Raw genomic sequence first — 24,565 nt, 5'->3', positions numbered from 1 at the left:
GGGGGAGAGACTGAGTCTGCTCGGGGAGGGAGGGAGGGACTGAGTCTGCTTGGGGAGCGGGTTGGGAGGGACTGAGTCTGCTCAGGGAGGGGAAGGAGGGACTGAGTCTGCTCGGGGAGGGGGGAGAGACTGAGTCTGCTCTGGGAGGGAGGGAGGGACTGAGTCTGCTCTGGGAGGGAGGGAGGGACTGAGTCTGCTTGGGGAGCGGGGGGGAGTGACTGAGTCTGCTCGGGGAGTGGGAGGAGGGACTGAGTCTGCTCGGGGAGTGGAGGAGGGACTGAGTCTGCTCGGGGAGTGGGGGGAGGGACTGAGTCTGCACGGGGAGGGGTGAGAGACTGAGTCTGCTCGGGAGGGGGGGGGAGAGAGACTGAGTCTGCTCGGGGGAGAGGGACTGAGTCTGCTCGGGGAGGGGAGGAGCGACTGAGTCTGCACGGGGAGGGAGGGAGGGACTGAGTCTGCTCAGGGAGGGAGGGACTGAGTCTGCTCGGGTAGGGAGGGAGGGACTGAGTCTGCTCGGGGAGGGACTGAGTCTGCACGGGGAGGGGTGAGAGACTGAGTCTGCTCGGGGAGGGGGGGAGCGACTGAGTCTGCTCGGGGAGGGACTGAGTCTGCTCGGGGAGGGAGGGAGGGACTGAGTCTGCTCGGGGAGGGAAGGAGGGACTGAGTCTGCTCGGGGAGGGAGGGAGTGAGAGTCTCTGCTGGGGGAGGGAGGAACTGTGAGTCTCTGCTGGTGGGTGTTGCTCTTTTTAATGAGTGGAATACTATCCCACCTGCGTCACCAATAATGTTGCCAATTTAACTAGAAATGGCAGTTATTAATGATAATATTGCTTTTCAGAGTCGGCAGGTATCAAATGATACAACCACAAGGTTTTACCGGATATCGATCAAAGACCAAACAACCAGTTAATTAGTTCAAGTTTAATGATAGTCTATTTACACACAAGAATTACTTCGACATGCAACATAAAACACTACAAGCTAAATTACACCGAACACTACAACAACCTGTACTTAACTTCAGGCAGCCGGCTTTATGCAGAGGAACAAGGCCTTTGTTCGGATCTTGCGTGGCTGGGTCTGGAGAAGTGACTTCGTCTCTGCTGGGCTCATCCATCTGGTAGCGATCGTTGGTCTTGAACTTGCTTCTGGTCGTGATGCTGCAATTGGTTTTAGGCGTAAGACGGGGCCAAGAGAGACTGAACACGTGGCAGTGTCTCTTTTTACCCTTCGGGGGTTTCGCGCTCCTTTGGGCGGTCCTTAGCTTTGGACCCAATAATTCGGCAGGCTTCGATTACTGCCTTCGATTTTAGCCAATAAAGGGGCGGGTGTCTTGATGGCTGGGCGTGTCCTGACCAGTTATTGACCTTAGCTGTTTGGGCTTCCAGGGTGAAGGGAGTGGCGCCGATGAGTCCGTATCTGTATCTGATACCTGAGTACAAGTCTTTTGTTCTGGGGAAATGGGCCATTAGAATGCAAATTCGCTGGGGGTTTCGATTGTGTCTGGTTACCTAGTGGCAAATATACACTTAAGCTCTGAGTTTGTCTGGATCCTGCATTGGCCATATTTCCCGTGATTCTTTGCAAGTGGCCATACTTCCCTTTGTAACTGGCCATCCCAGATTGCTACATCCAGTCTTTTTGATCCCGAATGCGAAGCGTGGTGTATCACACTATTGATCACTCATCCGTCTTTGGTGTGCCGGTTACCCTTGGTCAAGGACAGGTTCTACACTACTCTGTCCTATGTTTTTTGTGCATTTACCTAAGTTTTTAATACATCACACATTCATAAATTCTCAGGGGCCACTATAAACATTTAATCATACATTTAACTTATTTCCACAAGGGAACCTCTAACTGTCATTACCTAAGCTACACTCATGCTGCTGGCAAATATCAAACGGAACTTATGTACAATACAAAATTTTAAACAACAGCAGCGTCCATTACAATTATAGAAAAATACAATCTTTATTTCATCAGAAAAAAGGTTTAAAAGGTTTGTGGGGCTTGGTGGATTCCAAGGAAAGGGGCTCGGAGTATATACATCGGGGAGCGGGAGGCTCTCCTTCGCCATTTGCGGAGTCTAAGTGTCTGAACGACACTGCAGAGTATTGCTATTACCAAAAGGGCTTCTACTGTATAGATGGGCAGCTGGGTAGATGGGTATTGGTGGGCAGCACGGTAGCGTTGTGGATAGCACAATTGCTTTACAGCTCCAGGGTCCCAGGTTCGATTCCGGCTTGGGTCACTGTCTGTGCGGAGTCTGCACATCCTCCCTGTGTGTGCGTGGGTTTCCTCCGGGTGCTCCTGTTTCCTCCCACAGTCCAAAGATGTGCAGGTTAGGTGGATTGGCCATGATAAATTGCCCTTAGTGTCCAAAATTGCCCTTAGTGTTGGGTGGGGTTACTGGGTTATGGGGGTAGGGTTGAGGTGTTGACCTTGGGTAGGGTGCTCTTTCCAAGAGCCGGTGCAGACTCGATGGGCCGAATGGCCTCCTTCTGCACTGTAAATTCTATGAAATGAAAGGGAATACCATTTTACAATGTTTTCACACCATGTGGGGGTATCAGTGTGTATCTTTATGTGTGGTGTCCGGGCTCGGGGTATCATGTTGTGCGGTCATGTTCGGGGCTGGTGTGGTGTAGGGTACAAAAGCTTGTAATGCACACTGTTGTAGGAGTCCAGCGATGATTATAACGGGGGTCATCAGTTCTGTCTTCATCTTGTCTTTGTCCTTCGTTCTTCGTATATTCCTGAGGGTGCAAGCATAGTATCTGTTATTATCGTTGGTTAACATCTCGTTTTGTTTGTCTTTCTCTCTTTAACTTCAATTCCCCATTAGAATCGTCACCACGTGTGACTCCCTCATTTTTTTAAAATAACCATTTTAGAGACAAGACATCCGAAAAAAATATTCTGTTTAAGTGCAAGGAATCCCGCAGCTTGTGGTCGATGCGGTGAGTGGGCAGACAATTTCTCCGTCCAGGGTCCAGAGGTAGTTCACGTATAGCAGCAAATGTGTAACAACTAAGTGTGTCAAATATGTAAATAGCAGTTGGGGTAGCGACCAAAGAGTCGCTGAAAGTAAAGAGTCGCGTGCAGAGACTGTGGCAAAGAGCATTCTTTAAACCACATGCAAAAAGAACAGATAAGGGGGAAACAAAGACCTGCCAAGGACTGTAAGGAGTGTTAAGAACTTTTCCAAATTACTCGCAGTGACGGGAACATGGGGTGCGTGTGAGCCGCGGCAGGGCAAGAATGGGTGGGATTCCCTGGGTAGGGCGGTGATCAGTGCCGTTGCTCCACTACCCAAGCTTGGCTGACCGGATACATCGGGGGTCCTCAGGCAGGGCGGGGATTAGTGCCGTTACTCCACTGCCTGGGTGACCTGACATGAGTGGAAAGAAATTGTAACGTGTTCCTTTAACGGTCATTGGGCAGTAAATGGCTTCAAAAGAGCAATCAGGATGTATCAAAAAATTTTGTAACTGGCCGACATTAATTAAAACCATGTAGCAATAAGAAAGAAAGAAAGCGGGCAGGTTCCATCAGGAAATAGGACACCGTAAATCACATGCGGTTCCTTTGTCTCATCATCTGGACGCCTCAGGGTTCAGTATGAAAAAGCGTCGCAAAAGGGTTACCGTAACGGGAGTCAGAGTCTGAGTCATCACCATCTTCCGGTTGCCAAACTCGTGTCTGCCGTTTTATGCCGTGGCCGCCTGGGACCCGAATCGTCATTCCTTACTAATCGACAAGAGTTGTCGCGGTGCCAATGGGGAAATCTTTGGTCATGAGGGAAGGTAACTGCACAGGGCAAATTTCCGTTGTCGGGCGGTAGCGCTGGCGCAGTGAAAGGGGGTACAGGGAGCCAAACATGTGCTAGTTGTGGTTCCAGGGGCTGGAGCGACTGGAGTTGGGGTGGTTGTGCCAGTGGTCATTAACATCAATTAATTCAGGAGTGCTGACGCTGGCGTCTGAATCAAGTTCAAGGTGGAAAGTCGTTCCTGTGGACGGGGACTGTAGCCATCTGGGATAGCCACGTCCTGATTACAAATCAGTCCTGTCTGAGAGCTAAGGCTCTCATCAACAGACAGACCTTGCATCTGCTTGCTTTTTCGGTATTGTCCAATTTTCCCTGCATTCTTTGCAAATGTCCATTATGTAATCGGGACGTGGCCATCCCAGATGGCTACGGGACAAGGTCGGGTCTGTGGGCATGGACATGCTGTCCTGGCTGGGGGAGGGTTGGTCTAGGTTGTTGATGGGCGGGACGGACTCGTCTGCCATTGCCAGGGCGACGTGGTGTGAGTGGCTGCATTGGGTTCTATAAACTTTAAGCTGGTTGATATGGAACCAACCTGTTTTTCCATGAGGATACGTTGTTTTGTACACCGAGGGGCTCACTTTATCCGAAATGGAGTAGGGTCCTGCAAATTTAGGGGAGAGGAACGAACTGGGATTATACAGGGAAACCATCACTTGCTGACCGACTGCATACTCTACTGGGTGGACTGTTTTATCAAAGCATGCCTTACTCTGCTTTTTCCTAGCGCCTAGTCGGGCAGCTGCAGCGAGCAGGGCTGCTTTAATATTTTCTGTGACTTGTTGGACTGCTTTTTCTTGGGTGAGGGCAGTGACTGTGGGGCTGGCCAAATCAAGTCTTAATAAATATTCAGTTCCTTTCATGGGCCCTCCGGTCATAAGGGTGTGGGGGATGAATCCTGTGGAACTTGATACTGTGTTCCTAATAAACATAAGGGCGAATGGGAGAACTGTGTCCCATGTGGTGTTATGCTGTTGCACCATTTTCCTAATAGTAGCTTTCAGGGTCCAATTCATACGTTCCACAATACCACTGGATTGGGGATGATAAGCAATATGGAATTTTTGTTTTATTCCAAAAATCGTTAGGACATTCTGCATTACTCTGCCTGTAAAATGAGAACCTTGGTCCGATTCAATGCTGCGGGGGAATCCCCAGCGTGTAAATATCTGCTGTGTTAAAATCTTGGCTGTTGCCTTAGCCGTGTTTGCCCTGGAGAGAAATGCTTCCACCCATTTTTTGAAGGTGTCGATCACTACCAACACATATTTGAAACCATTTCTGCAGGGGGCGGGGGGGAGGGGACCAATGTAATCGAGCTGTAAATTCGTCCATGGGTCATTAACAGGTCATTGGTATCTTAATTGTCCTTTCGTGGACTACCTTTCTGGATTATTCTGTGCACAGATTAAACAATTGTCAACATAATGCGTGACGTCTGCTTTTAAATCGGGTCACTAGCACAAAGGTCTTAAGCGGGCAATGGTGGTTTCTATCCCCTGATGCCCGTGTCCGTCATGAAACTGGTAAATTATCTGGTTTCTGTCCTGTGTGGGGACCACATAAATTCCATTCCTTAATACTATTTTATCCTGTACAATCAGTGAGTCCTTGAATTTGTCCTAGTTGTCCACGGGTTGGGACGTTTCCGTCAAAAACTTGCTTAAGAGTGTCGTCTGCCTTTTGGGCCTGGGCTAAACCTTCGATATTGGTCTGTGAAACCTGGACTGCATGTATCGGTTCACTCTCGGGGGATTGCCAAAAGTGGCCATGTCGTGATCCTGCCTTTGCTAGGGTGTTTGCCTTTACCGAGTGGGGAGGAACGATGATGGCTTCTGACTTTGATTATGCCATATGTGCGGTCTTTTGCTGTCTCAAGAATATGCTTCAATAATGGGGCTGAGGGTAGGGGTTTACCATCAGCGGATATGAATCCTCTAGATTCCCAGAGGGGCAGGAATTCTGTCAAACTATTACAGACATATAAACTGTCCGAATATATATCTGCGGGGGTCGGGAAAGAATCTGGGTGCTGCACTACATATGCAATTGCGGCTAATTCGGCTGCCTGCGATCCTAAGTGACCTGGCAATTTTAAAGATATTTCCTCTAATGCGCATCCCTGCACGTCTTCCACATAAATACCGCATCCTGTTATTATTTTTCCATTGTCAATGGTGGAGGAACCATCTACATAAATTTTTAAAGAGTTATCCATGATTGTGGAATTCTGAACTTTACTAGCTACACGTGGGTGTAGCGATTTTGGAATAAAGGGTCCTGTGTGGTATTTGGCTGCAATGATCTGGCACTCATGTGGGGTTCCTTCATTCTGTAAATTGTCCGCTAAAAATGTATGGGTCTTTGTCCATTTAACTGTGATGTCCCTTCCTTGTAATAATAGTGTCCAGCGAGCTGCTCTGATCTGGCTAACTGAACCGTCCTTTAACCTACCATCTAACACTAGCTGCGTTGGGATGTGCTCGGTTAAAATCATTACGGGGTTGAGGCCTGTGACATATGCAAAATACTGAACTGCCCAAAAGATTGCGAGCAAGTGCCATTCGCAGGCTGAAAATCCTTGCTCCACGGGATCCAAAACTCATGAGGCGTAGGCTACGGGTCCTAAATGATCATGTCTTTCTTGGAGTAGTATGGCCGATAGGGTTCGGTCAGTGGTCACTACTTCTATGGCGTAGGGAGAGTGTGGGTCTGGAACTTGCAAAGCGGGGACTGTACCTAGGACGCGTTTTAATTCATCAATGGCGTCCGTGTGCTGAGGAAGCCATTCCCATAGGGCATTCTTTTCATGGAGCTCGGAAAGTGGGGCTGCTTTTGTGGCAAAACCATCTATATGGTTCCTACAATACTAATCCTAAAAATGACCGGAGTGCAGTGACATTGTGGGGCAAGGGCAATTTAACTATCAATTCAATCTGTTTCTGTTCTATCTCTCTTTTTCCTTGTGTGATAATGGTGCCTAAAAGTAAAGGACCTTTATTTTTGGATCTGGGCTTTTTTCGGGTTAACTTTACATCCAATTGATTGTAGGAGACCTAGTAATTCGGAAAGAAGCTTAACGTGCTCTTCCTTTGTGTCAGTTTGTAGGAGTAAGTCGTCCACGTACTGAATGAGGCATTCGGGTCGGGAGAATTTGGATAGTCCGTTGGCCAATTGTCGGTGAAAAATGGAGGGGGAGTTGTGGAAACCTTGCGGGAGGCATGTCCATGTATACTGCTGTCCTTGGAACGTGAACGCAAACTTGTATTGGCAAGCCTTATCTAAAGGAATGGACCAAAAGCCATTGCTAATGTCCAGCACAGTAAAGTACTTAGCATGTACCCCCTGCTTTAGCATTGTTTCGGGACTCGTGACAATGGTGGGGGCTGCTAATGGGGTTACTTTATTGAGTTCTCGGTAATCAATGGTTAATCTCCATGAACCGTCTGGTTTCTTTACGGGACAAATTGGGGCATTGTTTGTTGAGGCTACGGGCCGAATTATGCCTTGATTGAGCAAGCTTTGTATTACTTTTGCAATCTCGCCCTCGGCTTGCTGTGGGAAACCGTATTGATTCTGGGGCTTGGGATCAGGACCTGTAATTGTGACTGTTCCCGGAATTTGTCCACAATTGTGCTTGTGCTGGGCCAAGGATGTTTTACGATTCCTTAAGACCTCTCTAATCGTCTGATCTGTACTAATGGCTTGCGGATCAAACCAATAGTCGCCTACTGAGCAGATTCTATGTTTGTAGTCTCCTACTGTGAGCGTGGCAGGGGCTCTTGCTGTTCTGGGCATTTTCCATATACACTTATTCACGGGGTCAAAGGAAAGGTTGTGTGAGCTCATGAAGTCGATTCCTAAAATGTACTCTGCTGTTCAGGGCAAGTCCACTGAAACAACGGGGTGCTTGGTGTTTATGTTTCCGATTTGAATATAAACAGCGGCCGTAATTTATCCCTGCTGTACAGGTCCTGTAAATCCATTAAGAGTGATGGTGTCTGTGGTGGGCCATTTGTCACGCTGAAACATTGTGGAGGCGTTTAAAGTGGCGCCGGGACCCTCCTGTGTCCCAAAGGAACTCTACTGGATGTACCTGGACTGTGCCTGTGACTACTGGTCTGCCTGATTTGTCCCAGAGTGTGTCGCAGACACAAGTTGGGGAGTCCGAACACCGTTGATCTGTGCTATTGGTCGCTGCATTATCTGATCGGGCGCTAATACTGTGTACGGGCCTAACATTGTTCCTAGGTGGGGCGTTCGATTGTTTGTTCTGTTGCTGGTTCGGGGGGCGTTGCATTCGCGGGCGAAACGTCTCTTTTGTCCACAATTATAGCAACCTCGTGGTGCCTGTGCTCTGGGGTGCTGTCCTTCATTTCTACCCTCATTTACCCATGCGGGGTCCTGATGTGTCCTGACTGGGTTCATATTCGTTTCTGCCTTCTCCTGATCTGCCTTTTTATGTAAGGATTGTTCCCAAGCTCTGGAAAGTCTCTTTAAAACCCAAACTTCATTATGTGTGGCGTCTGCGGGGTCATAAATCACACAGGGTTTTTGACCTGCTTCTGTGGCGTGGGAGACGAAAGTGATTACGTTGTCGTTATCGAAGTGTGCGCGGACTAAATCCCCAAAGACCGCATTAAAGTGTATCAAAAAGCATACTGCATATGCAATCGGATGCTCGCCCTTCTTTTGTCTCCATCTGTTTAGACCTTCTACGGGGTCTCCTCTGTTGTAACCAATCATGTCTAAAATAGCTGCCTTTATCTCCTGGAGGCTTCCTCCTCCTACATTCTGTGGATCTGGTAATGCTGAGCTAACGGACGGGTCAAGGCTCATGACTATAAGCTTAACTTCCTCTGGTTTGTCCAGACCGTACATAACCGCTTGCTGTCTTACTCGCTCAAAGAAATTATGCGGGTCTGCTGTGGGTTGGAATTGTTCTATTTTGTTGCACGCATCTCTCAGTTGTGTGATGGTTAGTGGGGTGATGTAAACAAAATCGGGCTCCTCGCGATCCTGTGACGTGCTCTGTGTGGTGACTGGATTCATGGGGGTGTGTGCTGCCTGTGCAGTCGGTGGTGCGGGTGCTTTCCTTTTCAGGGCCTGGGGGGCTCTATTCTGATTCTCAGTGTCTTCTACATATCTATGGGCAGTTTATTTGAGTTCTTGCCAATCAGGGCCATTCTCCTGATCTACATTCGGTCCAAAGGTGTCTCTGAATCCGTTTTGCACTGAAAGCAGTGACTGTAACCTTGATATTTGTTGCCTACATTTGGCGTGGTCTACTGAACTGTCTTTGTTCCATTGTGGAACGATGGAGTGCTCGTAAAGCTGCCTTCAAATCTGCGCATTGTTTCTTTAGCTGTTCTACCTGCTGTTCCGTCTCTTCTCGTACCAAAATTGTGCACTGTGTATCTTGGTAGGCCTTATCGTACGGGGTCTGAAAGCTGCTAAGGTGAATTAAACAAGATTGGTGTGCTCGTTTGACATCAGCCATCTCCTTGTCTTTAGCTGCTAATTGTTCCCGGAGTTGCTCTTAATTTTCTCCCATTCACTAACGTTTCCCTCATTCTTCTCCTCTTTCTCAATTAGCTGTCTGCGGAGCATCCTCAGGACCCCCTCTGTGCCTCGCAATTGTGCCAGACAGGACACGATTGCCATCGGCTTACAAACTTTTCCTGCGTTCTTTTTATGTACCTCGGTTAGGTTGTCCCACCAGGTTTGTCCTATGCTTCCTGGACCTGACTCTTCATTTGAACAAAACTCGGACCAAAGGGGCCATGCTTTCCCCTTCAAATACTTCCGTAATTCCTCTTCCCATATGGGGCACTGCTCTGCTCTACTGGTCGCGGCGACCTCGGGTTCCTGCGGGTTCATTAGACTTACCATTGTCTTTACTGCCATTGCTACTCGTATCTCTTTTCCTACCGTAATCTCAGTTTCTCTACTGTAAATTTGGGACAGGGGGAATAAGGCGGCGATTCGAACAGCGGGTATGGCCTAAGCAATTTTCCGGTTCACAATACTCCCGATATTTTTACGCAACAAAATCTAGCACGTTTACCTTATATCCCTGTTAGTACGCATGCAAGTTAAGACACACTTCCAAATCTTGCCGATTTGATCAATACGGGCCTTACACTTGTGGTTTCTTTCATTTTTCCTCAATTAGGGTCTGGTTTAGCACAGGGCTAAAGAGCTGGCTTTTAAAGCAGACCAAGGCAGGCCAGCAGCACGGTTCAATTCCTGTACCAGCCTCCCTGAATAGGCGCCAGAATGTGGTGACTAGGGGCTTTTCACACTAACTTCATTTGAAGCCTACTTGTGACAATAAGCGATTTTCATTTCATTTCATTTTTTCAATTGGATTTCTAATGCAAAGTTTTGTGGGTTCTCTCGGAGTGACAAAATCACCTCTAGGTCGAGTCCTGGCAGAGTCGCCAATAATGTTGCTCTTTTTAATGAGTGGAATACTATCCCACCAGCATCACCAATGTTGCCAAATTAACTAGAAATGGCAGTTATTAATGATAATATTGCTTTTCAGTTTCGCCAGGTAGCAAATGATACCACCACAAGGTTTTACCGGATATCGATCAAAGACCAAACAACCAGTTAGTTAGTTCAAGTTCAATGAAAGTTTATTTACAATCAAGAATTACTTCGACATGTAACATAAAACACTACAAGCTAAATTACACCTAACACTACAACAACCTGTACTTAACTTCAGGCACCCGGCTTTATGCAAAGGAACAAGGCCTTTGTTCGGATCTTGCGTGGCTGGGTCTAGAGAAGTGACTTTGTTTCTGCTGGGCTCATCCATCTGGTAGCGATCATTGGTCTTGAACTTGCTTCTGGTCGTGATGCTGCAATTGGTTTTAGGCGTAAGCCGGGGCCAAGAGAGACTGAACACATGGCAGTGTCTCTTTTTATCCTTCGGGGGTTTCGCTCTCTTTTGGGCGGTCCTTAGCTTTGGACCCAATAATTCGGCAGGCTTCAATTACTGCCTTCGATTTTAGCCAATAAAGGGGCGGGTGCCTTGATGGCTGGGCGTGGCCTGAGCAGTTCTTGACCTTAGCTGTTTGGGCTTCCAGGGTGAAGGGAGTGGCGCCGATGAGTCTGTATCTGATACCTGAGTACAAGTCTTTTGTTCTGGGGAAATGGGCCAGTAGAATGCAAATTGGCTGGGGGTTTCAATCGTGTCTGGTCATCCAGAGGCAAATATACACTTAAGCTCTGAGTTCGTCTGGATCCTGCATTGGCCATATTTCCCTTTGTAATTGGCCATCCCAGATGGCTACAGGAGGGAGTCTCTGCTGGGGGAGGGAGGAACTGAGAGTCTCTGCTGGGGAGGGAGGGTCTGGGAGTCTCTGCTGGGGAGGGAGGGTCTGGGAGTCTCTGCTTGGGTCGAGAGTCTCTGTTGGGGGAGGGAGGGGCTAAGAGTCTCTGCCGGGGGAGGGAGAGTCCGGGAGTCCTGGTCACTTTGGCGCCTCCCATTTGTCGGTGAGAGATTTTAGTGAATAAAGCTGCTGCTGGGGCCGGGTGACGTCCAGGATATTACGCGCTGTGTGGGGAAGAGAATGAAATGTGTGGAGTGCGAGAATGAGAGGTTTGTGCCCAATCTGCAGAGGGGCTGAGTGAGACGGGCGGGCGCCATCCAGCCGCTCTGGAAGTGACTGGGATCCACAGGACACACCTTCTCTTCCGGATTTTCAGGAGCCTGGAAGGGTGGGGGGTTGGATTGGTTTTTTGGGGGGTGGGTGGGGAAACAAGTGACCAGGTGCTTTGCAGAGGGAGTTTTTATTTTGGAAGCGGAAAGAAAGCCTCCGGGTTGGGAGAAGCCGAGCATTCCGGCGGGATTGGTGAAGTGGACGAGTTTACTACCGAGAGGGAGCTGGAGCAGCAACCCGACCACCCGCTCCCTCCCCACCCCCGGGGGGGTGCTCTACACCGGGCACCCGGGATCAGCTCTGCCCTGGCTGCCTGTCAGCCAGACTGACATGCGCTCCCGCTCCCCTCTCATCCACACGTCAGGCTGAGGAGCAAAGGCGAGCTGCAAAAAAAATCCAACGCAACGAGAGAGAGAGAGAGAACAATTCCTCTTGCCTTCAGCGGAGGGAGCTGAAAATCTCTTTAAACTGCACCCACCGGCCTGAGTTTCAGATTGCCTCACCAAAACAGACAATGTTGTGAGAAAATGTGCATTTAAAATCAGAAGAGCAATTCCCCCCCGGCCAAGCGGAGTTGAGTGTTCCGACAGTGCGAGCTGGAATTAAACCCGAAAGTAAATAAACCAGGAGCAGTTTGAAGCAGAACAAATTCTATTTGGAATTAGATTGGGGGGGGTTTAAAAAAAAAAAGGAGGATTCGAAACCAAATTGAATCAGACTGAAGTTCAGGAGAGTGAGAGTTTTCTCCAGCAGAGTGGATTTGGGAGGTGTTTCCTGAGGATGTTGTGCTGCTGTTGGCTGTGAGAAGTCCGAGTTGAACATTTTAATTGTGATTTCCACCGAGATGTCTTACAGCAGCCGGGAGTTGGTTTGCCATTACCTGTATTACCGCCTCTCCCGCCAGGGGTTTGTGTGGGAGGAGCCCCTGGAGCCGGCTGCTGGCTCCCCGACCCCCGGCGGGGGCTCCGGCCGGCCCTGGGCTGCCCCCGCCTCCACCGCCGCCGCCGAGAAAGCTCACCGCGTCCTGCGGGAGGTGGGCGACAGCTTCGAGCGGCAGTACCAGCAGGAGTTCGCCGACATCGCGCTGCAGATGCGCTTCGAGCCGGAGAGCGCCCGCGGCCGCTTCGAGGCAGTGGCCGAAGAACTGTTCCGCGACGGGGTCAACTGGGGCCGGGTGGTGGCTTTCTTCGTGTTCGGGGGCACCCTGTGTGTGGAGAGCGCCAAGAGGAGGGACATGGCGTCGCTGGTCGACAACATCGCCGGCTGGATGACCACTTACCTGGACAGCAGCCTGACTGACTGGATTCGCGCCAACGGAGACTGGGTATGTAAAAGTGACCTGGACCACCCCCCAATGTTTGGGTCTCTGTCTGCCCACTTACATGCTATCTGTCCACCAGCATCAGCTGCTGCACTGCGCCCCCGCCCCCGATAAGTGGTCAGTCTCCTGCCCACTTGCATCCCCTTACCTTCCAACCTACACCCTAAAGTGTTTGCCTCCCCGTCACCTTTCCTGCCCACTCCCATCACCTACGCGCCCCCACCGCATTTGCGCGCGGCCTTTACATTCACCCCCGTATCGTTTGTCTGGCCACATTCTTGTCTTTGCTTTCACCGCCCACCCAAGGACTTGTGTGTGTGGGTTTGTAAATGTCTCCCAAACCACGTGCTTTTATTTATTTATGTTTGTACTTCGGCATAAATACTAGTTCTTCTTTGAGGTGTTATTGTTCAGTCATACTTGTTCTAAAACTAATCATTTCCATTGGATCGTTAGTCAACTTTATTTCTTCAGTCTATTGTAATCACACTCTTTCTCCAATGTAATTCTTGTGAAAACGTTGAACTCTCGAATGTATTTCGATTTGCCTAAACAAAACAATCGTGCACTATTAGTTTTTTTTTGGGGGGGGGACATTTATTTCTTAAATCCCTGTGTGTCACTCCAAACCAAGATCAGCAGATATTCCACGTGCAAAATATACTCTCACCCATGTGCTCGTTAGTTGGAATGATGACCTCATTCATTATATGTACAAGTTTGGGTCTGTTTGTTTGCATGTAGTCCACATGATGTGATGAAACAGATACTGACCGAACAGTTTACATTCCAAGAACCTTTTATAGGATTTTGTTTGGCCTATAACATAGTGTTTTGGGGATAGTTTGGATGAGAGATTTTAAGTGATTACAGTAAATCAGCAATTTGTGTAACATTATCAACAATGGTCTTTTTGTTCTCTGATATACACTCATGGTTGAATGTACTTCTGACAGAATATTGCTAGAATAATTCCCATCTGTTCTAATAAGGTAGGATATCTTAACATTTTCTCTATTGGAAATGCACTTTATAAAGTTTGCGTCTCGATTAAACATAATTAAGACTGATCAAAACAGTGATTAATATTGTTGTTGACTCCAATTTAATCACTTGTAGTTATTGTTAAGCCAGTATTATGCCTGGTTCTGGGTATTATTTTGCTCAACAGCATATGTTCTTTGGGGGATTATGGGTTTGTTCTCCATCACTCTTTGGTGTATAGAACTTTATGTCCTCCACACTACATTCAGACATCTGTTCACAACCTATCTTATTTATATATTAGCGCTAGGATTAATTCAAGTTAAAATCCTGACAAGTCTTTTGTTTTTGCACTTGAGATACATCAGATTATTGGACATTTAGCATGTATGATGTCAGTAATTAATCTTTCAGTTAAATCTTAGTAAACAATTATAGATCTATTTTGAAGTCACATCATTAACAATTGCAAATTAGAACATTGTTAAATTTCAGATTAATTTACACAGCAATGCTGCTTTGAAATACCAAGTGTAAATATTTATGTAATATGCAATTTTATAATTTACAATTAACCTCCAGTTTTGAGTGAATAATTGGTAAGGGTAATAACTGATATGTATTAGTTCTGTCCACCAGATGTCCCAAAACATTTGACAACATGTAGGAAACATATCTTTCTTTGATATTGTCAAACTCCAAATTCCCAGTCCGGCAGTTATTACACTGAAGTTCCCTTGTTAATTTTAAAAGGGAAAAGAATTGCCAGCCATTTTCCTCCCTTGTAGTTTCTCTGCCTTCCTGACTTCAATGGGTTGTCTTTGGAAAGAACTACTATGAAAGCATTCAAGGTACCGGTGCGCAGATCCTATGTGAATAAAACCGCTTTTTGATCTTTTTCTCACAGTCAGTCAGTGTTTTTACTTTCAGTGGGTTTGCCTGGTTTGTGAAGTGACTTTTATTGAAAAGAGGAGTTAAACGATATTGTTCAATAAGATCTGTGAAGTAATATGTGTGAGTATCTGTGGGTGTGTGTGTGTGTATTTGTTTATGTATCTTGATAACAGCAGAAGCCCAAATGATACGCACTGATCCCATAGTTTCTATAGTGGAAGGGCATGGAAGCAGAACGTGATTGAGCCGTTGCTACTTATTGAATCGATAACTTTGTGTACTGCATGGGATAGTATGTCTTTTTGCCACCCTGCATACTCAAAACCAGTCAACATATCAAAGGAACAAAGGAATGTACAGCACAGGAACAGGCCCTTCGGCCCTCCAAGCCCGTGACGACCATACTGCCCGACTAAACTATAATCTTCTACACTTCCTGGGTCCGTATCCTTCTATTCCCATCCTATTCATATATTTGTCAAGATGTCCTTTAAATGTCCCTATCGTCCCTGCTTCCACTACCTCCTCCGGTAGTGAGTTCCAGGCACCCACTACCCTCTGCGTAAAAAAACTTGCCTCGTACATCTACTCTAAACTTTGCCCCCCTCACCTTAAACCTATGCCCCCTAGTAATTGACCCCTCTACCCTGGGGAAAAGCCTCTGACTATCCACTCTGTCTATGCCCCTCATAATTTTGTATACCTCTATCAGGTCGCCCCTCAACCTCCTTCGTTCCAGTGAGAACAAACCGAGTTTATTCAATCGCTCCTCATAGCTTATGCCCTCCATACCAGGCAACATTCTGGTAAATCTCTTCTGCACCCTCTCTAAAGCCTCCACATCCTTCTGGTAGTGTGGCGACCAGAATTGAACACTATACTCCAAGTGTGGCCTAACTAAGGTTCTATACAGCTGGAACATGACTTGCCAATTCTTATACTCAATGCCCCGGCCAATGAAGGCAAGCATGCCGTATGCCTTCTTGACGACCTTCTCCACCTGTGTTGCCCCTTTCAGTGACCTGTGGACCTGTACTCCTAGATATCTCTGACTTTCAATACTCTTGAGGGTTCTACCATTCACTGTACATTCCATACCTGCATTAGCCCTTCCAAAATGCATTACCTCACATTTGTCCGGATTAAACTCCATCTGCCATCTCTCCGCCCAAGTCTCCAGACAATCTAAATCCTGCTGTATCCTCAGACAGTCCTCATCGCTATCCGCAATTCCACCAACCTTTGTGTCGTCTGCAAACTTACTAATCAGACCAGTTACATTTTCCTCCAAATCATTTATATATACTACAAAGAGCAAAGGTCCCAGCACTGATCCCTGTGGAACACCACTGGTCACAGCCCTCCAATTAGAAAAGCATCCCTCCATTGCTACCCTCTGCCTTCTATGGCCTAGCCAGTTCTGTATCCACCTTGCCAGTTCACCCCTGATCCCGTGTGACTTCACCTTTTGTACTAGTCTACCATGAGGGACCTTGTCAAAGGCCTTACTGAAGTCCATATGTGCCATGGGTCCTTTCCTGTGCTGTATGATTCTATGACTCTATGCCATCGATTTCCAATTCACATGGCAGGCAGGTGGCTTTTACCCATTCATGCTTCAGCTAGTTGCTAATTGTGTGACCGTTGTCTGCAGCATTCATCTATTTTCCTCCAGAAACATCCATTTTCTTCCTAGTCTCTTTGCTCTCTGCATCGCCTTTGATGGTGTAACAGGTTCTCTTTGAAACAGTGAAGATTCAAGATGGTAAGTTTTAACCGAAGAGATTAAGAAAAAACTAGTTCCTCTGGTGAGTAGCCCAATAACCACAGTTCATAGATGGTCAAAGGTGACAGAAGTTGATTCCATAAATAATTTTTGAAGCAACTTGGTAGTTCAGGATGAAGAACTTGGAGTTATAGACAATAAGTGGGGTTGTCCCACCAAGCATGACAGCTCTTTTCAAGAGGCATCATGGACATGACGAGCGGCATGGTGACACAGCGGTTATCACTGCTGCCTCACAGCGCCAGTGGCCCTGGTTCAATTCCGGCCTCTAGTGACTTGTGTGGAGTTTGCATGTTTTCCCCCTGTCTGTGTGGGTTTACTCCGGGTGCTTCGGTTTCCTCCCACAGTCCAAAGATGATATTAGACAGGAGCTGAGGAGCATAAAGTGGAAAACAGTTGTTCTCGGGGAAATGCACAACAGTAATGTGGGGGTTGTTTTAAGGAGCACTTGCGGGATAGTTTTGTCCAACTGAGACGAGGAAGGAATGGTAAGGTGAAGGAGCCTTGGATGATGAGAGAAGTGGAGCTTCCAGTCAAAAGGAAGAAGGAAGCTTATGTAAGTCTGAGGAAGCAAGGATCTGGCACTGCTCTAGAGGGTTACAAGGTAGCCAGGAAGGAACTCCAAAATGGACTTGGGAGAGCTAGAAGGGGGCATGAAAAAGCCCTGGCGGGAAGGATTAGGGAAAACCCCAAGGGGTTCTACACTTGTGTACGAAATAAGAGGATGATCAGAGTGACAGTAGGGCCGATCAGGGATAGTGGAGGGAACTTGTGCCTAGAGTCTGAGGAGATAGGGGAGGCCCTAAATGAATATTTTGCTTCAGTGTTCACTGGAGAGAGGGACATTGTTGCTCATGAGAACAGCATGAACCAGGTAAATAGACTCAAACAGGTTGATATTAAGAAGGAGGATGTGCTGGAAATTTTGAAAAGCATCAGGATAGATGAGTCCCCTGGGCCTGACTGGATATACCCAAGGTTACTACGGGAAGCGAGGGAGGAGATTGTTGCGCCATTGGCGATGATCTTTGCGTCCTCACTCTCCACTGGAGTAGTACCAGATGATTGGAGGAAGGTGAATGTTGTTCCCCTGTTCAAGAAAGGGAATAGGGAAATCCCTGGGAATTACAGACCAGTCAGTCTTGCGTCTGGTGAGCAAAATATTGGAAAGGATTCTGAGAGATAGGATTTATGATTATTTAGAAAAACATAGTTTGATTAAAGATGGTCAGCATGGCTTTGTGAGGGGTAGTTCATGCCTCACAAGCCTCATTGAATTCTTTGAGGATGTGACGAGACACGCTGCTGAAGGTCGGGCAGTGGATGTGGTATATATGGATTTCAGTAAGGCATTTGATAAGGTATCCCGTGATAGGCTCATTCAGAAAGTTAGGGGGCATGGGATACAGGGAAATTTGGCTGTCTGGATGCAGAATTGGCTGGCTGAAAGAAGACAATGAGTGGTAGTGGATGGAAAGTATTCCGCCCAGTGGCGTCCCGCAGGGATCTGCTCTGGGACCTCTGCTCTTTGTGGTTTTTATCAATGATTTTGATGAGTAAGTGGAAGGGTGGGTTGACACGAAGGTTGGTGGCGTTGTCGATGGTGTCGAGGGCTGTTGCAGGTTACAACAGGATATTGACAGGATGCAGAGCTGGGCTGAGAAGTGGCAGATGGAGTTCAACCCAGATAAATGTGAAGTGATTCATTTTGGAAGGCCGAATTTGAATGCTGAATACAGGGTTAAAGGCAGGATTCTTGGAAGTGTGGAGGAACAGAGGGATCTTGGAGTCCGCATACAAAGATCCCTCAAAGTTGCCACCCAGGTTGATAGGGTTGTTAAGAAGGCGTATGGTGTGTTGGCTTTCATTAGCAGGGAGATTGAGTTTAAGAACCGTGAGGCTTTGGTGCAGGTTTATAAAACCCTGGTTAGACCACACTTGGAATATTGTGTCCAGTTCTGGTCGCCTCATTATGTGGCTGCTTTGGAGAGGGTGCAGAGGAGATTTACCAAGATGCTGCCAGGACTGGAGGGCATGTCTTATGAAGAAAGGTTGAGGGAGCTAGGGCTTTTCTCACTGGAGCGAAGAAGGAAGAGAGGTGACTTGATAGAGGTGTACAAGATAATGAGAAGCATGGATAGAGTGGATAGCCAGAGACTTTTCCCCAGGGTGGAAATGGCTGTCACGAGGGGACATAATTTTAAGGTGATTGGAGGAAGGTATAGGGGCGATGTCAGAGGTAGGTTCCTTACACAGAGAGTGGTGGATGCGTGCGTGGAATGCACTGCCAGCGGAGGTGGTGGAGTCAGAGTCATTGGGGACGTTTAAGCGACTCTTGGACAGGCACATGGACAGCAGTAAATTGAATGGGTGTAGGTTAGGTTGATCTTAGATTAGGATAAATGGTCAGCACAACATCGATGGCTGAAGGACCAGTACTGTGCTGTTCTATGTGTAGGTTAGGTGGATTGGCCATTCTAAATTGCCCCTCCGTATCCAAAAGGGTAGGTGGGTTTACTGGGTTATGGGGTGGGGTTCTAGGGTCAGTGCAGACTCGATGGGCTGAATGGCCTCCTTCTGCATTGTAGGGATTCTATTCTATTGCAAATGGTTGCCGCCTGTGCTTAAGTTGCTGTAAATTTCTATGATTCTAACAATGGCAATAGATTCATAAACCTTGTCATTCCAAGATGCAAAATTCATCCACCAACTTTCTGTAGCACGCAGTGACTGTGATAAGTCAAAGTTTGGATCGCAATGTTGCCACTTCTAAAATTTTCAGTTAGTTGACGTTTTTTAAACTATTAAATGTTTTATTTAGATCTTATTGTTAAACTACTAAACAGATGAATTAGGAGCAGGTCATGCGGCCCTTTGAGCCTGCCTCACTATTCAATAAGATCATGGCTGATCTGATTGTCGCCTCAGCTCCACATTCCTGCTTGCCCTGATAGCCTTTCACCCCCTTGCTTATCAAGGATCTATCTACCTCTGCCTTAAAAATATACAAAAACTCTTCTACCACTGCCTTTTCAGGAAGAGAGATCAAAGATTCACAACACTCAGTTAAAACATTTCTCCTCGTATCTGTCCTAAATGGGTGACCCCTTATTTTTCAGCAGTGGCCCCAGTTCTAGTTTTTTTTTTTCTAGGTTCTCCCAAATGAGGAAACATCTTCTCCACATTGATCTTGTTAAAATCCCTCAGTTTATATGTTTCAATCAAGTCACCTCTTACTCTTCAAACTCGAGGTTAAACTAGCTTCGTCTGTTTATCCTTTCCTCCAATGACAACCCATCCAAATTAAACCTTCTCTGAACAGCTGCCAATGCATATGCACCCTTCCTTAAATAACATGACCAATATTGTATACAGTACTCCAGATGTGGTCTCACTAATGCTTGGTATAACTGAAGCATAGCCTCCCTACTTGTGTATTCAATTCCCCTCTCATTAACTGCTAACATTCTATGAACTTTCCTAATAACTTACTGTACCTGCATACTATCCTTTTGTAATTCATGCATTAGAATACCTAGATCCCTCTGCATTTCAGAGTGCTGCTAAATGTCACCATTTAGTTAATGCTTTTCAAATTTTTATTGCCAAGATGGACAATTTCCAATTTTTCCCATATCATAGCCCATTTGCCAGGCCTATGCCCACTCATTTAACCTCTCTATCTCCTTATGTGGCCTCCTTGTGCCTTTTTAACATCTTGCTATCCTACCTATCTTTGTGTCATCAGCAAATTTAGCAATCATATCTTTGGTGCCTTCATCCATGCAATTTTTAAAAGTTGTAAATGGTTAAGGCCCCAGCGCTGATCCCTGTGGCACATCATGAAAAAGACCCATTCATGCCCATCCTCCATTTTATGTTAGCTATCCAATCTTCTATCCATGACAATACGTTACCCCTTGCACCATGTGCTTTTATTTTTCGCAATAACGTTTGATGTGATACCTTATAAAATGGATCCTGGAAATCTAACTACAGTACATCCACCAGCTCCCCTTTATCTACACGATATGTTCCTTCAAATAACTCCAATAAATTGGTTAAACATGATTTCCCTTTCAAAAAACCATTTTGACTGTACCTGATTACCCTGAATGTTTCCAAGTGCCCTGCCTATAACATCTTTAATAATAGATTTCAACAGGGTGGCATGTGGCACAGTGGTTAGCACTGGGACTGCGGCGCTGAGGACCTGGGTCCGGATCCCGGCCCTGGGCCACTGTCTGTGTGGAGTTTGCGCATTCTCCCCATGTCTGCGTGGGTTTCACCCCCATAACCAAAGATGTGCTGGTTAGGTGGATTGGCCACGCTAAATTGCCCCTTAATTGGAAAAGAAAAATAATTGGCTACTCTAAATTTATAAAAAATATAATAGATTTTAACATTTTCCCTGTGACAAATGTTAAGTCAAAGGACCTATAGTTTCCTGCCTTCTCTCTCCCCTTTCTGAATAAAGGGGTTACATTTGTTATTTTACAATCTCATGGAACCTTCCCTGAATTTTGGAAAATAAAAACCAACTATCTCACTTCTTTTAAGCCCTTAGGATGAAGTCCATCAGGACCAAGGGACTTGTCAGCCCACAGCTCCAAAATGCTTTCGGTACTCCTTTTTCTGGTGATGGTAAATTTCCTGAGTTCCTTCTTCCTTCTCATTTCCTGATTTTTAGCTGTTTCTAGGATGTTACCTGTGTCTCTCCATTGTGAAGACCAATGCAAAGTACCAGTTCAATTCATCTGCCATCTCCTTATTTTCTGTTATTAATTCCTCAGACTCGCCTTCAATAGGACCAACGGTCATTTTGTGGCTTTTCCTTTTTTTACACATCAGTAGAAACACTTACTATCTATCTTTATATTCTAGCTAGCTTCCTAATTTCTCTCTCCTTATTCATCTTTCATTCTTTGCTGTTTTTTAGATTCTGTCCAATCATTTGACCTGAGACCCAACTTCGCACAGTTATATGCTTTATCTTTAAGTCTGACACTATCTTTTATGAATTCTTAAATATACCCGTACACTAATTTGCCAGTTGACTTTAGCTAGCTGTGCTTTCATTCCCTCATTATTGCCCTTTTTTAAGTTTAATATACTACTCTTAAACCCACTCTTCTCTCCCTAAAACTGAATGTAAAATTCAATCATATTATGATCGCTGCTACTATGAGGTCACTAATTAATCCTATCTCTTTATACAATACCAGGTCTCGTCTGGTCTGGTCTTTGGTTGGTGCCAGAACATGCCGTTCTAATAAACTATCCTGAAATCATTCTATGAATTTCTCATCTGGTATATCACCCATGATTATCGCTGTACCTTTCTGACAAGCTCCCATTACTTCTTCCTTTATACCTTTTCCGACCAATGGTTACTGTTAGGGAGCCTGTGCACCACTCCCACAAGTGACTTCCTGCCTTTATCATTTCTCATCTCTACCCAAACTGTTTCTCCATCCTGGTTTCCTGAACTTGGGTCATCCCTCTCTAATGTGCAAATACGATAATTGATTAACAGAACCACCCTTCCTAGCTTGCTGTCCCTCCTAAATGTCACGTAGCCTTGAAAATTCACGTCCCAACTTGTTATCCTGCAGCCAGTTCTCTGTAATGGCTATCAGATCATACTTATTTATTTTCATTTGTGCTATGAATAATTTATTGTTCTATTTTACTCTAGCACCTTGCCAAAAGTTTGAAATTGCTTACTTAATTCCTATTTGAATTACTCATTTAAATGTGGTTTTTGCTATATATCTTAATAGTCTAAAGGCTGGGGACCAAATCTGGTAACTGATAGGACAATAGAAATTGCCAAATCCCTTTATTTTTTTGGCATAAGTTCAAGAAAATACATCTGGTCAAAACTTTTTCCGATTCCAGCCCACTGTTGCTCAATTTGCACTTCTTCCAATAATCAAATAAATCATGGAAAATATGTATATGCATTGTCGGTCGTTCTTTACAGTCTGAATATGTCTTCAGTATTTTTGGTGTTTAAGGAGGTGCATCAATTAAGGGTATATCTGTTCCATTGAAACATTTCACTGGCCAAACCTCTTAATTAGAAAATTCTAATTTTCTTTTGAGTTTTTGTGCAGGTAAATATTTGTTTCGTAAACCACAATGCTTTCCTATGTTTGTTTATAAAAAAAAAAAAAAAAAAATGTATTTTATTACTAATGTATATCAAAACAGGTTACAGCAAATAAACACCCTGGGAAACATACTTCCCAGCAATCAACTACACAGTCTGTACAAATTCCCCCCTCCCCGAACAGCTCCTCAAACACGGTCACAAACACCCCCTACCTTTTCTCAAATCCCCCTGGAGAATTCCTTAACTCATACTTTATCTTCTCCAACTGCAGGCAGTCGCCCAGGTCACCCAACCAGGACGCTATCCTTCATGGCGATGTCCACCGCCACTCCAGTAAGATTCGCTGCCGTGCAATCAGAGAGGCGAAGGCCACGACATCGGCCTTCCTCCTCTCCATGAGCTCCGGCTTCTCTGAAACCCCAAATATTGCCACAAACGATGCTTTCCTGTGTTCACCATCATCATTAATTTTACAGTTGGGTGGTACGGTGGCGCAGTGGTTAGCACTACTGCCTACGGTGCTGAGGACCCGGGCTCGATCCCGGCCCTGGGTCACTGTCTGTATGGAGTTTGCACAGTCTCCCCGTGTGTGCGTGGGTTCCCCCCCCACAACTTAAAGATGGGCAGGTTAGGTGGATTGGCCACGCTAAGTCGCCCCTTAATTGGAAAAAATAACTGGGCACTCTAAATTTATTTTTAAAAAATAATTAATTTTGCAGTGGGTAATGTCAGAATGGTGGTTCCTATTTAAGCCATACTTTGGTTGCAACCACTTGAAACTGTGCAGGCTCTAGGTCGTATTATCCAATAATCAGCTTGCTAGACTGCTAATACTTGAAAGCTGCACAGAGATGATCAACAGGCATCATCACTTAACAATAGTAATACAAGTGTGAAGTTACGGATTATTATTTTGGAATAAATAGGATGATCGACAAGATCAAAATGATGTTTTTAATTATTTGTAAATCTCATCTGTTATGTTAGTCCTACTTTGGGTTTTTACTTGGAATATTGGAAATGTCTTGACCATGTGAACATTCAATTAGAGGACCCAACTAAAGTGATTTAACAGCTTTCGCAGCAAAATCTTTGTGTATTTGTATGACAATTTAATGGCTGTAGTACAGCAACTTAATTTTGACTGTATTTTTTATTGCAAACTGTTATCGGTCCAAATTGCATTTGAACTTCCAATTGTTTTGAGGGTTTGGGTTATACTATTTATTTAATAAAGAAGGTGCAATAACCCACAAGTGACACAGTTACAGGTAAAACAACTATCTGTTCTCCACTATGTGTTCCGTTTAATCTACTGCAAATATGTAGACTACCAAATTCAAAGCATTATTTTTTTTAATTCTGAAAAAAGAAAAAGATATTATAAAGAACCTTGGAATTTGACCTCATTTAGTGTTAGTTTTTGTATGTGATCATGTGAAGAGGCAGACTGATGCAACTGGAATGTTGCTGCTTAAGCAGCCTACTATATCATAATTGGAACCTCTTGGATATCTTTCCCCCTTAAATCCCTCCATTCAAAATTTTCTAAATTTAAAAAATGGACAGTTTTCTACAATATTGTTAACTGTCTACTGATTGTATCCTGCTGTTTGATTTAATTAGTGGACACGTGATTATATTGCAGAAAACCACAGTATCTATCTCCTGCTGTATTTAATTATTTGGAGTCATGGAATAATACAGCACTGAAGAACGCCATTCAGCCTATTATGTCTTAGCTGGCTATCTGGAAAAAAACTACCAATTTGTGACTATACCTTGCTTTTCCCCTGCAAATGTTACCTTCTCGAGTATGTAAGTATGCCCACTGCTCTTGGAGGAAGACCAAAAACAAATCCAATTTTATCCATGTTTATAAAGTGAACTTAGCTTAGAAAAATCTTGTAAGATCAAGTAAAAGCAAATCACTGAGTGGGATCTCTGATATTCT

General features: G+C 45.5%; 2 protein-coding genes across 2 annotated transcripts in view; one reads left to right on the top strand and one right to left on the bottom strand.

The window, feature by feature from the left end:
* Positions 1–906: 906 nt before the first annotated feature.
* Positions 907–11,609, bottom strand: LOC140425315 (uncharacterized). The gene is made up of 2 exons (XM_072509470.1): positions 4,368–11,609; positions 907–2,759 (listed from the first exon to the last, which is right to left on the bottom strand). Exon 1 carries the CDS (start codon positions 8,882–8,884, stop codon positions 7,946–7,948), a length of 939 nt encoding a protein of 312 aa, XP_072365571.1. The 5' UTR covers positions 8,885–11,609; the 3' UTR covers positions 907–2,759; positions 4,368–7,945.
* A 22-nt stretch (positions 11,610–11,631) lies between these two features.
* Positions 11,632–24,565, top strand: part of LOC140425316 (apoptosis regulator Bcl-2-like) — a 187,725-nt gene continuing 174,791 nt past the window's right edge. Inside the window, exon 1 of the mRNA XM_072509471.1 lies at positions 11,632–12,832. Within this exon, the coding sequence (XP_072365572.1) occupies positions 12,353–12,832 (480 nt within the window). The 5' untranslated portion in view covers positions 11,632–12,352. The remainder of the gene's footprint in view (positions 12,833–24,565) is intronic.

The sequence above is a fragment of the Scyliorhinus torazame genome, chromosome 6 (assembly GCF_047496885.1).
Source record: "Scyliorhinus torazame isolate Kashiwa2021f chromosome 6, sScyTor2.1, whole genome shotgun sequence".
Taxonomy (NCBI): domain Eukaryota; kingdom Metazoa; phylum Chordata; class Chondrichthyes; order Carcharhiniformes; family Scyliorhinidae; genus Scyliorhinus; species Scyliorhinus torazame.
This window is presented reverse-complemented; position numbering and strand designations above follow the sequence as displayed.